This window comes from Lissotriton vulgaris, chromosome 11, assembly GCF_964263255.1.
Source record: "Lissotriton vulgaris chromosome 11, aLisVul1.2, whole genome shotgun sequence".
In the NCBI taxonomy this organism is placed as follows: domain Eukaryota; kingdom Metazoa; phylum Chordata; class Amphibia; order Caudata; family Salamandridae; genus Lissotriton; species Lissotriton vulgaris.
Genome location: NC_141699.1, coordinates 651,996,447 through 652,010,901, shown reverse-complemented (window position 1 = coordinate 652,010,901; position 14,455 = coordinate 651,996,447). Strand labels below are relative to the sequence as shown.

At 47.4% G+C, this 14,455-nt stretch overlaps 1 protein-coding gene across 2 annotated transcripts in view; it reads right to left on the bottom strand.

Moving 5' to 3' along the window:
- The window catches only part of ADAM9 (ADAM metallopeptidase domain 9), a 563,447-nt gene that overhangs the window by 256,662 nt on the left and 292,330 nt on the right, over positions 1 to 14,455 (bottom strand). For both annotated transcript variants that reach the window (XM_086943740.1, XM_086943741.1), the window contains exon 7: positions 8,033 to 8,098. In XM_086943740.1, the coding sequence (XP_086799866.1) occupies positions 8,033 to 8,098 (66 nt within the window). The remainder of the gene's footprint in view (positions 1 to 8,032; positions 8,099 to 14,455) is intronic.

Genomic DNA, 14,455 nt, shown 5'->3' with positions numbered 1-14,455 from the left:
GCATTAGAGGCTTAATACATTAGAGGTAGGTAATGTTTTTTAAACTCTGCCCTTGCATTTATTTTAACGCCAGGTTAGCTAGAACAATAAAAATTACTTTAAAAAATACAAATCTGCAGCCTAATTTCAAATGCAATACTCTGGAGTATGCACATTAATCCGTCATTTGACCCTAGACACACCGATTATTTACAAACCTTTCCAACCATACTGGGCATGAAGTGCTAGTATAGAGACATGGGCCCAACATACTTTTTGAAATCTGTAAACTACTGGGAGTAAGAAGTGTTACCGTCCTCTAGAGAGTGATATACCTGCTACCGATTTGATAGTGCATTTCACTGCCCTTTATTCCTCAAATGATGGAGAAAGTGTCCCTGTGATAATAAAGACTTATCCTTCTGATAGAAGGATGCAAGGGACGAGTGCATGCGCTGAACACCCAGCTGTTAACCACCAGGAAGTGTGTTCAGCAATTAAAAAGGTTGTCTGCAATAAAGGGCCTGGGATTGACAGGATTCCTGGTGATTTATACCTCACTGGCATTGATGTCAAGGACCCCTATTTCACAGTCCTTTTTAATGTTATAATGCAGGGTTCTTCAATTTTCCCAACTTAGGCTTGAAGCTGAACTCGGACAAAACAGAGGTCCTCATCCTTGGGTCCAATCCCTAGGCCTGGGATGACTCCTGGTGGCCGATCGCACTGGGAACTGCTACGACTCCCACAGACCACGCGCGCAACCTAGTGGTTATCCTCGACTCCACCCTCACCATGACTAAGCAGGTCAACTCCATCTCCTCCTCCTGCTTCAAGACCCTCTGAATGCTACGTAGGATCTTCAAGTGAATCCCCACTGAAACAAGAACAACAGTCACCCAGGCCCTTGTCACCAGCAGGCTGGACTACGGTAACGCCCTCTACGCTGGAGCATCGACCAAGCTCCTAAGTCGGCTGCAACGCATCCAGAACGCCTCGGCACGTCTGATCCTCGACATCCCACGCCGCAGCCACATCACCACCCAACTGAGAGACCTGCACTGGCTCCCCGTCAACAAGAGGACACCCTTCAAGCTCCTCATCCATGCACCCAAAGCCCTCCACGACGCTGGCCCAGCATACTTCAACAGACGACTAAGCTTCTACACCCCTACCGCAAGCTCCGCTCTGCCGATCTCGCCCTCGCCACGGTACCCCGCATCCGAAGAACGACAGCCGGAGGCAGATCCTTCTCCCACCTCACCGCCAAGACCTGGAACACCCTCCCCACCAACCTCCGGCAGACCCAAGACCTACTGGCCTTCAGAAGACTACTCAAGACCTGGCTTTTCGATCAGTAGCAGCTCCCCCTCCCCCCAGCGCCTTGAGACCCTCACGGGTATGTAGTGCGCTTTACAAGTGTCCTGATGCACAAGTTACTACTTGTGTAACAATATATCTGTAACAGACATTAGTTAGTGATAGATTCCTTACCTTAGAATATCCCCAGGCGTCAGACTGGATCCGGAATGTTTTGCGTAGCAGTACCCTTGCGCATTGGTAGGCGTCGTCTGCGGCTCCGCGTCCGTCGTGGGCGCCATGATGACGCTGTCGGAGTACTTAGACGCCGCCTCCGCGTGCTGAAGTCAGTCCTTAGACACAGCTTTTCTGTGCCAGAAACCAGAGCTATGTTAAAAACCAACACTGGTGCCATTGAAACTAGGGCCTTGAAAGGGGATGACCTTAACCCTAGATATCAGTTCGCAGAACGGGGAGGATGGGTGGGTCGGTAAGGAATCTATCACTAACTAATGTCTCTTACAGATATATTGTTACACAAGTAGTAACTTGTGCATCTGAAAGAGACACGTTAGTGATAGATTCCTTACCTTAGAATAGATACCCCAGCAATACCAACGCCAGTGGTGGGTCTGCGAACCAATAATCACACCAGAAAGTCCTGGAGGACGGAACGGCCAAAGAAGCCATCCCTCCGGACTTGGCTGTCCAGGCAGTGGTGTCTTGCGAACGTGTGCAGCGAGGCCCAAGTAGCTGCCTGACATATGTCCTGCAAGGGGACTCCTCGGCCCAGGGCAGTAGTAGTCGCCGTGGCCCGAGTGGAATGGGCCCTCAGCCCAGCAGGAGGTTCCTTTTTAGCCAAGGAGTAGCATGCTTAGATGCACAGCACGATCCACCGAGAGATGGTCCGTTTGTGCACCGCCCGTCCCTACTTAGCGCCCACGTAACCAACAAAGAGCTGGTCATCCTCCTGGAACTGGCGTGTGCGATCCAAATAGAATGAAAGCGCACGTTTTGGGTCCAGACGGTGGAGCCACTCTTCCTCCTTTGAGGGATGCGGTGGCGGAAAGAAGGTGGGCAAGGTGATAGACTGCCCGATGTGGAAGGCTGTGACTACCTTAGACAGGAAAGAGGGTTTTGTCCACAACACAACCTTGTCCGGATGGACAGAAAGGAAAGGAGGTTTAGAAGATAGAGCCTGGAGCTCACTCACTCTCCTGGCAGAGGTGATGGCAACCAGGAAAGCAGTCTTCAGAGTAAGAAGGCGGATAGGACAGTTGTAAAGTGGCTCAAAAGGAGCGCACATCAGAAAAGTAAGAACCAGGTTCAAGTCCCACTGAGGCATCACGAAGGGAACAGGTGGAAACGTATGTGTGATGCCTTTCAGGAATCGATTAACAACAGGGGACTTGAACAAAGAAGGTTGATCAGGCAGCCTTAGAAAGGCTGAAAGGGCAGAAAGGTAGCCCTTGATAGTGCCCAGAGCAGAGCCCTGCTGGGCAAGAGAAAGAAGGAAGAGAAAAACCTCAGAAAGAGGGGCAGAGAGAGGATCCACAGCCTTTGCTGTGCACCATGCCACAAATCTGTTCCACCTGCAGGCGTATACCGACTTTGTGGAGGGACGCCTGGCTGGCAGAATGATGTTACAGACTTCAGGAGGCAAGTCAAATGGCCTCAACTGTCGCCGCTCAATCTCCAAGCATGGAGGTGGAGACTGGACAGGTTCGGCTGGAGGACCGTCCCCTGCTGCTGCGACAGAAGGTCCTCCTGAAGACGCAGATGAACCGGGGGATCGACTGACATACTGAGTAGCTCGGGATACCAGTACCTTCGTGCCCAGTCCGGAGCCACAAGGATGACTTGTGCCCAGTCGCGCTTGATCTTCACTCACGACGAAAAGCGTCTCCGAGCGAGTGCTGCCTTGGAAATTCCAACGCGCAGAACTGATGACATTGCGCGTTCTCTTCGGTGGCGAATAGATCTAACCAAGGCTCTCCCCACTGCTGAAACAGGCCTTGCGCCACGTCAGAGTTCAGACGCCATTCGTGATCCACCATGCACCGGCGGCTGAGTTTGTCTGCCCTGGCGTTCAGAAAGAATCACGACTCTCAAGAAATCCAACACCAATTTATAAACATACCTTATATTTTTAGGAATGTATGGAAACCAAGATGAAAAAGATCCACCGGAGGGTTCCGAAGATGCAGATTTTACAAGGAACAATAAATCAAGACTTAACTTATCCGCGAACAAGCATTTGCAAATTTAACAAATTTGACTCCTTAAACCTTCAAGAAAAACTTTGTAAACATGGAATGTGGTTACTGAGAGTTACTTTGGCCGACCAACTCTGGCAGGGAGCCAGTCAAGTGGCCCAACAAGGTCGAAAGAAAGAGTTACCTTGCCAAGGAAAGCTGTCTTCAGTCCAGTGCCAGTGTTAGCGGTCCCTTGCCATTAAATTCTATGGAGTAGTCCTGATACAAAGGATATACGTTGCTGAAGATGCTCAAAGATGTTGTGCATTTGACGGGGACCTTTATGGGCTACTTATCGGTCCATGGTCCTGGAGAGGGGTTTCCGACCACAAGAATCAACAACCCTCAAAGTCCTCTAAGGCTCAGCAGAAGTCCAGTCGGCACGGGGTTACCAGTCAGCAGTCACAGCGAAATCAGCAATTTCCTTCATCGACGATAAATCTCCTTCGAGTGACCAATCTGCACTGCGACAGATCTCCCGGGTCCAGCAGACTCGGGTGCAAGTTTTGAATACCAGGTCCTGGTTAGAAAGTCAGCTAACTGACTCCTGGAGTCTCTCCTTCTGGCTGGAGCATGTGCAGGACACAACAAGCACAGCTTTTTCCTTTGCTAGCCCAAAATACAGCAGATGCAGTCCAACTTTGGTACCGCCCCCCCCTTAGCTCGGTCCTTTGTGCAGCATAGCAGTCCTTCTCCAGTTCATAGAGATATGAGTTCTGTGTGCCAAGGGTGCCAGTATATGCCGAGAAAGTGCCCTCAGGGAAGGTTGCGGTCACTAACCAATGGACTTCTGTGCCACTTCCTGCCTGATGACAAATTCCTGTGAAGTGTGTCATCTAGCTATCACAGAAGCGTCTGTTCAACCCACTACCAAGAGTGTGAGACCCTCCTTTTTTAAATCTGTCCCTGACGCCAACCTGCCAACCTACACAATAGAGCATCACCTCTCGAGTGTGGTTATTATTTGCCCTCCAAAGGCGGCCTTCCCTTTCAAACTCTCCTTTTGTGCCAACACCTCGAGTGGCTTCCTTCCAGGAGCAACACTTCTTACAATGGCAGGCCTCTAATCTTACCTACCCTGGGAGCCATTGACAAATATCCTCAGGTGAGCAGAAGCCTGTCTCGTGGCCAGCCTCAGCAAATGGCCCCTGGAAAGTTGGGCAACAGAATGACAATTTTATAAAAGCTGATGCAGCAACCAGTTGCATAAATTTTGACTTGGGCATCAAGTCAGCTCTAATGTAAAGAGCTGTTTGATAACTTGGAGCATCCAGTTTGGGAGAGTTTGGTAGTCCCAGTTAGAGGTTGGCAGAGTTGAGGGGTCAGCATGTAACTCTGTACTTGCCCAAGAGGCTACCAGTCTCTCTACCAGCAAAATGCCAATCGTGGGTGTTTACTGCCAAAACATGTTAAACACATGTTCTTTTCTTTAATAGTTGCACCCTGCCTTAGGCCTTGATAGGCCTCCTGTAGTTTTTTTCCTGTAGTTTTATATAGAACAAACTTGACTCGAAGGTATTGAGTATCAGAGCGCTTTACATGAGCATCAGTTGCGTTACATAAGGACACACTAATTTTTGTTAGGAATGGGGAGATTAAGTGATTTGCCCAGAATTACAGGATGTTGAGCGCCGTTGCCAAGACTCGAACCCGGTTCCCCAGATTTTAGGTCTACTGCCCTAGCCGTTAGGCTACACGCTCTCCAGGGGTCACTTACACACATTAAAAAGGGAGTACGGGTTTTGTCATAGATAACAATGGTGAAGTCGAGTTAGCAGTTTTAAACTGCCCTTTCAGTCTGCAGTGACAGACTGAGGGTCACATTTTACCTTATCCCCCTCAGGGTGGCACAACAGGTGCTACAGTCCCTGAGAGGACACTCAAACTTACAGGCCTTGGGTACCTTTAGTACCATATACTAGGGACTTAGAAGTAAAGTTAGCTTATGCCAATTGCGGCTAGGCCAAAGTACACATTTTTAGGGGAAGGGCACTGGCACTGAGGTGTTGTCAGGATGCTTGAGTGTCCTCTCAGAACCAAAAAAACAGGAATATTAGCCCAAAACTTTGGGAATGACTATACAAAAAAAAGCATTTCCTTACACTCTTCCCTCCAGAACTCTCCACTGTTGTATCTGCTTCTGCAACCAGCTCACAACTCTACTGTGTTGCATCTGAATCTGAAACTAGCTCACATGCAGTTTAGAAGAATTCTGAATCCTTCTACTTTTTATTCCCTTTGCTTCCTCCATTACTTCACATTCTTCCTTTAAGCCCTATTGTTCATTAACACCCTTCTCTGATCCGGACTTCTCTAGGGTCTTGAAGAAGATATTTGGTAGGAGAAGTGCTACATAAAATTTCTAAATAAATAAATGGGATTTATGTGTCAGGCAGAGGTACTTGGGAGGTAAAGGGACATGCAAAATAGCTGGGCTGTCTTGCATCGCCCTTGTTTAAGAACCATTTAAGTGGTGAGTTTAACAGCCAGCTAACTATCTCCGTATACATAGTCCAAACATTTTCCATGTGAATTGAACAGCCCAGAATCATACATAGTTACTAACTGAGCACAGAGGGTCAGAGTGTGTTCAATCTGTTATATTCACATAAAGGAGTTCTTTGGTGATTCAAGGAGCAACATTATATTTTTTATTCCAAGAGAAAGAAAGGAAAACTGATTATAGTATATGTTTATATGTAGTACTTTGTCCTCGGGAACACACAGATTGTTAACCTCAAACGTTTTATCGTAGAACTCTGAGAAATACTCCAGTTAGTGTACTCTAATAGACACTTCTCCTTCTTGGGCGTGAAACAGAAGGGCTTTGACTGATGGACATGCAAAAACACGGCTTGACAAACCTAAGAGGAGAGAGTGACAGTCAAAGTCTCTGGGTTCCACAACTAAACCCCCTGGTAGAGTTGACACCGGAGACCCAACTACAGATTATGAGCCATTCAGGCCACTGGAGGAACCAAGCTTGATAAAGGGTCAACAAAAGAAAAGGATACATTGTTCTGTTAGCAAGAGAAAAACATTATCCTTAACTGTACCTGGCAGTCTATCAATCTATTCTCAGCAGGTGCAGTGGAATGTTTCGCTTGATTCATTGATAGACCGAGATTGTAAAGGAAGGCTCTTTCATTAATCAAGTAATGATAGGGAGAATTGAATTGAATTGAATTTGAATTGATAGTGAGATTCATGTGGAGCGGAAACCAGAATCAAGCAGATATTATAAGAATCGATGTAGGTCATTTTCCAACTCTACAGTGTCAACTATTATAGTCATGTCATTGGTAACAATGCTCTGAGCCGGACTCAAATCAAACGGGAGAGCCTAGTTATCCCTTGCAATGCACACTAAAAGATGTAAACTGAAATGTTTGAGATTCATGGTACAAAGGCAACCTTCCACTGATCGAAAGGACATAATGTATGTCAATATAAACATAGTGACATTCTATACTGGAGAAAAGTGATTGAACAACTGCAAGACCAATCAAACAAGTACATAGATAATGTATGATTTTTGTACTACAAAGGAAACTATAGTTAAACCCAGATCCCGATAAGGCCCCTGCTCTATAGAGTTGATCCACAAACGAAAGGCCACCTTGGCCAAGAGATTGTGTGAGGCCATGTGACTGCAACAGTGAGAAGGAAGATGTTGGAGATAAGGAAGAGTGTCACATGGATAAACTGTGATCTCCCACTAGTTGCTAAGAAAGGGAGATAGTCTGCCTCCCAGATATCATATCCACCTGAGAAAGTAGAAACAAAAGCTGTAAAAAAAATGTGTACATTAAATATAGGTTCAGAAACAGGGAAATCTGAGTTATATTCCAGTTAGCCTTCTGACCTGGAAACTGATCCACCTCCTATATGTAATGTAAGAAATCTGGGGGTTCTACTTCATGCAGATTTCAATTGATGCAAAGAACATTTTATTCAATTTACACTGTGGCGCCACATTCTTTGACCTTTTCTCATATGGTACATGGGAGTTAATAATCCCTCAATTAGAGTATCTTAGCAGCATACACTTGATTCGGTACCAGTAGTTGATGCACTATCTCAAACATTTCCAAAATGTGATGGCATGCTACACTGCCCATTCATATTAATTAATTAATACCATAGACATTTTTAATCTATTATAGGTGTGAGAACCACATGACAAGCCTCTCTCCACCAAAGCGTTACACTACTATTGCTATTGTCCTATGCAAGGTGATGAGAAGGTATACAGATGCAGATGGTTTCCTTCATAGCAGCACTGCCGGCACCTTCATTGGTCTTCTGCCTTCTCCGATACAACTGCCAGAAAGCATGTTCAAGTCAAATCCTAGACAATGCACGCTCAAACTGTTTTACACAATGTTTAACCAGCATGATCTCTCACACTCACACACACACATTGTAAAATCCCATGAGATAGTTCTTCAAATTATCGTTAACAAAAGCTAAAAAAAGCATTAATAAGCAATACCTACCCGTTCTTTATCCACAACCAAAAACAGCTCAACGTATCGAGTTTGTGGAAGGATGGCCCGTTTTTTCTGCAAGTGTAAGAAAATAAATAAGTCAAGCCAATCCCAAATAATTAACAGCCAATAATGAAAAGGAAAATTACTTTGCCTATGCATTACACTACATATTTGCCACTATTTAAAAAAAAAATACTGTTATTTAAAGAATTTCTATTAATAGTTGATAAATAATGGAAACTAAATGTATTAAATAAATTATTTCATTACATACATTTTTTCAAAGATCCTACATAATGCACACATGCATACATTACTTAAACGTCACAAAAGTGTAATGTGGGATAATGGTATGACATGCATGTGTAAGGTTCATAAGTTTCACATATATGCTCAGATAAACTTGGTGAAACTGGACCAAAAAGCACAGGGATCGGAAAACTCCCATTTCACAAAGTTGTCAATATTCCACCCCTGCAGTCTCCCTAGCACGATGCGAAAGTGCCGACTCGACCAGTTTTAAGACAAGAAAAGTGAAATGGCACAGCCCACCTCTGCTTGGAGTAGGGAGCGGGTCGGGTCTGCGTCCTCACAGGAAGAGCGAGCAGGCTGGTGTGACGAAGGATGCCGGCCTGGAAAAAAAAACATAACATCCGCCCACCGCCGCATGAAAATCTAAAAATCGCAGGAACGCCCACGAATCTGCTCGCAGAATGATGAGCAGATCTCTCTTCCAATGGCTAGCCTCCATTTATGGAGCTAGCCAATGGAACAGAGGGGCGGGACTACACACACATACTCTAGACTAAAGATTTCGCCTGCGCGAAAGGCTGCTTGCGCAGCTTTCGACAGGCGAAACCTAAAAAAGGGTTGTCCAAAAAGTGGACAGAGGTAGCGCTTCCTGGACCTGCGCTGACTGGCTCAGAAAGAAAAGAACTGATGTCAATGTACCAGGATGGCGCCTATATAGGCACCACCCACTTCACTTTCAGTGCAGACAACGCCAATGTGGAGTTCATCAATCCACCTACCGACACTTTTGCAGATCCAGTCCAACGTCTAATGGATATTCTACAGAAAGGATTCTGCGGGTAGAAATCGGTCAGATTTTGGCATCAGATTAGAAGTTAGCTCCACAGCTGGTGCAGTGACCCGACTTCAGTGCCATGAGGATCATTGGGTCACAAAGGCACGCCAGAAGAAATTGTCCCAAAGATTTGCTACATGAACACTCTAAAGGCCTCAATTTGTTGCAACGTCGCTGATGACCTGGGGAATTCAGGTACAGTAGCACCAAATGTGGAATCAGCTCCTCTGTGAATCAGCAGCGAGACCAAGTCCCACGCGGATGCCCTCGCAACTTCTACAGAGATATAAAGTGGCAAGATGGAGCAAGCCCCACTTGGCTTTCATGTGTTTCCGCCTCAACTTTGATTTGTACTTACCCAAAGACTTTAACTGCGATGAGGACCTGTTGCAGGAACGGGTCCGTACTCTCTATTTTGCATCCGGACTTGGCAGTTTCTTCTGGTGTTCTGCAATGTACAGCTCTGCTTCACATCCCTGGATCGCCTTCAAATTTATGAGGGCGTTGTGTCCAGGGCCCAAATACCAAAGCCATACTTTGTGCAGAACTGTCATGGACCTTTGCTTGCAATAGTCTCAACTTGGTTTAAGTCCTGTAGTTTTTAGAGAGGACATAGTTCCCTTGCACATTGATTGAACATTTTTGAAGAAATAAATTACGTGAACTGACGAAGTAAAAGGGGAGAGTAGCTCTGTATCCACATCAAGAGGCATGGAAATAAAGGAACTGACGTCAGTGTGCAAAAGTGGTGCTTATATGTGGGTCGTTCATCACTTTCAGACAGAACAAAGTCCGCGCAGAGCAGGGTGCTGACACCAACTGGCAAGTGGAATCACTGCTGTATAAAACTTTCCAGATCCAGTCTAGCACCTAGGGCTATTTAACGGTCAGGAGTCTGTGATTAGAAGTATCCATTAGAAGCAGTGCTTAAATACACTATGCAATTGTAACGTATTGCCCTGTGCTATAACCAAACTCCACCCATGATCCCCCTCAGCATCAGTACACATTACAGGGCCTAGCCACAGCTTAATTTCATTACATTTTCTCCTATGTGACAGTCAAACTCCTTGCTTCTTAAACTCCATGTACACCCAAGCTCAGTCACCGTGTTGTACTGATTTGTCATATTCTCTTAACACCCTAGGAATAAATAAACTGCTTCTACTTTCCTTCCTGATAAGAATAACAAACTACCTCTTCCTGAAACTTCTACAACACTGGCAAAATAAGAAGAAAGACACAACAGTTTCATTAGTAATACCATCATAACACCACTGTCCTATTAGCTGGATCAGGTTAGTGAGTGAGGACTGGGTATCCTCTCGATGTCAGCTGAAGAACACCTGAGCTAAGTGGTGGTAAAAGGGCCTCACTGTCCAATGAAAGGAAACCTCATCCAGACAGCTATCGCCAACCACAATTTCTTCTCCACAACACATATCTATTGGCTGTTAGTATGCCTCACAGCTCGGCTCCAGGTAATGCTTCTACTGTTGCCTTTGTATAGCATGATATCAAAGGTGCAGATATCAACGAATCACTTCACATCTGCGAGTTTCTTATGATCTCCCACAAACTTGTACTCTCACTCACCTTTCCCAGCAGACTTGTAATTTTGGAAGGATGATGCGCCTACAGCAGACATGTAGATCCCCAAGAGAATCCTCGCAACCACAAGGTTATAGAGATATTCAAGACCTATATAAAAAAGTATGGCCTTCTGGGGATGAATCAAATTATTATATTTATATAAGAGCTCCTGCCTTCATCTCGACTCCATGCCCGTCAGGGATTACATTATTTTCTTCTTTCAGTCAGTATTGCTTGCCCTCTTATTGCCTTTCGGAAAACTATCCCATGCAGTATATATCATATCTCCATCTTCTTTATTTCTGCATTTTATCATAAAACTGAATGCGATTATTGTAGGAGAGTAGGGTCTGCAATCCTATGATCACCCAGATTTTTTGCTTTTGTTTCACTGATTTACGACTTTCTCGGGCTGTGGGCCTGCCAATCAGACCCACAGCCTAGCTGTTCTCTCGCTAAATTGATGTGTGTACTTTAGGTGCATTACCCAATTGGAACTGGGCCACCTTGTCAGACCCTGTAACTCAGGGCATCGGTGTACCCAAGGCCTACCAGGGGCTGAAGCATGTATTATGCCACCCCTGGATGGCCATCTAAATCTGACACAACTGCCTGCGCGACAGCTGGGGCAACGTGGCGTACTCGCCCGTTGCTTTAGGTATAGTATCCCTATATCTAACCCTACAATGGACACCCGAGTTCCTATCAGTCACTCCTATGGCAGGCCTTAACAATCCTGAAGGCAGAGTGCGGGGAATCGTGTGAATTGGGCTCCGGCACGAGCCGAGCCCGGTTGCAGCTTGCGGAACCAAGACCCAATGGCTGTTCCATGATAACGCATACCATATCGATAACTTCGGTACCGCGTTATCAAGACATGTCGAGTAAGGTGTCATACGAATCGGGATGCTGACCCCTCACCAATGCTGGCGATGAGGTTAGCATTCCACCCTTCTAGAGGGACACGACATGTACGTAACTGTGAACCCCGTTTAAAGTTAGCTGAAGCCTCAGCTCCACAAAATGGATGCTTCCACCACAGACACGAGTCTGACCTCCTGCTGCTGGGAGTCCTTCCAGTAGGGAGAGCTTGGACAAAGGGTTTCCTGTCCAGGGCGGTGTTCGCACCGTCCCAGACAGGGTTTGTGTATTCTGGGTAGGTAGGGCTTTACAAGAAGGTGACTGTGGAGTGGCACCCCGGTGCTCACTACACATCTGCCGGTTAGAACCAGTTCCCGGGGCGCGCAGCCCCTGACCTGGGGAAAGTCCGGCAGGGGAGAGGGGTGTCACTACCCTCCTTCCTGGTCCCGCCCCTAGGGCAGGACCTAGTCATGTACCCACCCCTTTTCTTTAGAATAAAGGCCGGAGCGGGGACCCTTTCAAATTAGATCATCTTTGAATCAAGAACTACTTTCTACGAAAGGACATTCGAGACTCTTCTCAAGATTTCTCCCTTGTGGCTAAGGAGTAGTCACCCTGCGTCCGCAGGCACCATCTAAGAACTCTGCGGTTTGCTGCAAGTCCTTCCTCAGGAATCCGACTGCCCAGCTCGACGAGAACCGGCTTCCCTGGCACCTCTGACCTCTACCCACATCGTCAGCTCAGCTGAGATCCGTGGGTGCGACAAGACCTCGAGGGACCGGCCATCATCAAAACCTGCACGCTTTCTTAAACCAGCACAACCACCAAAGGAATCCTCTGGTGAGTGCTCTGGGGTCCGAGAAGCCCCGACCCTGAGCAGCTCCAGCACCGAAGTGCAGTCTCCCAGCATCTCCACGATCTGCGTGGGGCCCTTCTGCTTCGCTGTTCAGCACGTTGTCTTATCACGAGCCGCTGGCTTGTGACTCGTTGACGACAACCGACAACCAACGCTGCTGGTCCGGTTGCTCCAGACTGGCCTTTGCTCCCTTCTGCGAAAGGAGTATCCCGGACCCTCCTGGTCCACTCAAGACGCCATTTTAGGCCCACCACGTGGCCCTGAAATCTGCCAAGGTTTGTTGCCCCAATCCTGGGCCCAGCGACGCCGACAGCATCAACCTTCGTGGGACAGCTCGCACCTCCATCCTGGTCGCCGACAACGCCTCCTGGTCCGTGAGACTGCAGAGCCTAGCGTCGCCCACTCACCTAGTCGAGGTGACGGCCATCCGGTGCCCTCCTGGTACCCTCTGACTACTGGCTGTTAGGACGAACTTGGTCCCCTCTGCTTTCAGGTATCATCGATCTCTGATCCAGGCTTGGATCTCTACGGACTATTCATCACTGGTCGCCGGCCAGCAACTCCTTCCTTCCGGCTCCTGGCTCGTCAGCGAAGACCCCCGACGCCTGTAAGACTTGTGCAGCCGCAGCCCTTGTGGCTAGGTAACTTCGGCATTTCAGTGCCCGCATAGCCTCCTTACTTAAGGGTCCCGAGTCCCTCGCTTCCGACTTGCCTTATCGGGTCCGCCCGAGACCACTAAACTTTCCGTGCCCTCGGGCACTTGTAGTGATTGTGCACTTGAAGTATTTTCCTAAGAGTTTTGTTCTGTGCTTAGTACCCTGTCCTCATAAAGAGTACAGGGCTGTTGTGATTCTAATAAATATACTGTTTATTTTCATAACAACTTGTGTGGTGTCCTTTCACTTGGTGTTCAAGGGGTATGTGATGGTATAACAGCTGGCTTAACACGCCCTCTAGAGTTTAGCCCGAAGACTGCTCGTATCCACGCTACTAGGATAGCTGGTCTAAGGTTGACTTACAACCAATCACCATAAGGGTCGTTTGGACCGATGCATAGTGGTCGCTAGAATAGCGAACGCTGCATGTCGGGCCAACTTCTCACATTGGTGAGCAGCGGTTGGGATTTGAGCTTGCTGTTGTTTTACCACGCGTATCCTAAGAATATCTTGTGAAAGATTGCATAAGTACTTCAGGTACATATAACTTAGCTTAGAATACTCTGAGTTCTACTGAACCAGCTGTTGTAGCTCCTCAAGGCCTAGCACACCTTGGCTACAACTCTTAGCGAGGGATCAGTAGGTAAACATATAGTGTAGGTAGGTGCATCACTTACACCACACTAGAAGCAGCATGTCCGACAAAGGAGGAAACTCTGAGTCTCCCCTTGTGTCAGTCGACCTTCCACAGGTCACGTCCAGATATGCTGCACTTAGCTTCCAAGAGATGCGACAACTCTGTACATCTCGGAAGTTAAAACAGGGTTCAAACCCTACAACTCCGTTTCTGATTGGTCTCTTGGAGACCTATGATGCTAGGAGGGCGGGTAACACCGACCCTTCTCATCCAGAAGAGAGTATGCCCCCCCTCGAGGGAACCTCAGGTGACCCTGACCTTATCCATCTCTCCGCAGAAGGTGAAGACGAGGATGAGGAGCCAGAAACATCTGGGGACGAGGCAGACAAAGGTCCAGTCATAGTTAGCCAGCTAACGCAGGACAACTTAAGCCGGCACGAGAATGGTACTAGGAGACCCCTGGGGCCCCTCTCAGGCCAGCTTAACCTTGGGAGTGGACGAGTTAGGTCTCTGTCGAGAGGCTCTAACAGATCCGCTCGAACCAATGGCTCTCGAGGCTCTGCTCGTAGAGGGATGACATCCCCTCAGAGGAGAGTGTACGAAGCTAAGGAGCGGGAAGTCAATCTGCGGATCGAAAGGGAAGAACTTGCCCTAGCCAAAGAAAGACTTGCCTTCGCCCGAGAGCAAGAATTGAGTGGGACCCTTCCCACTGGTGGCAGCATTCCCCCACGGGAAAACA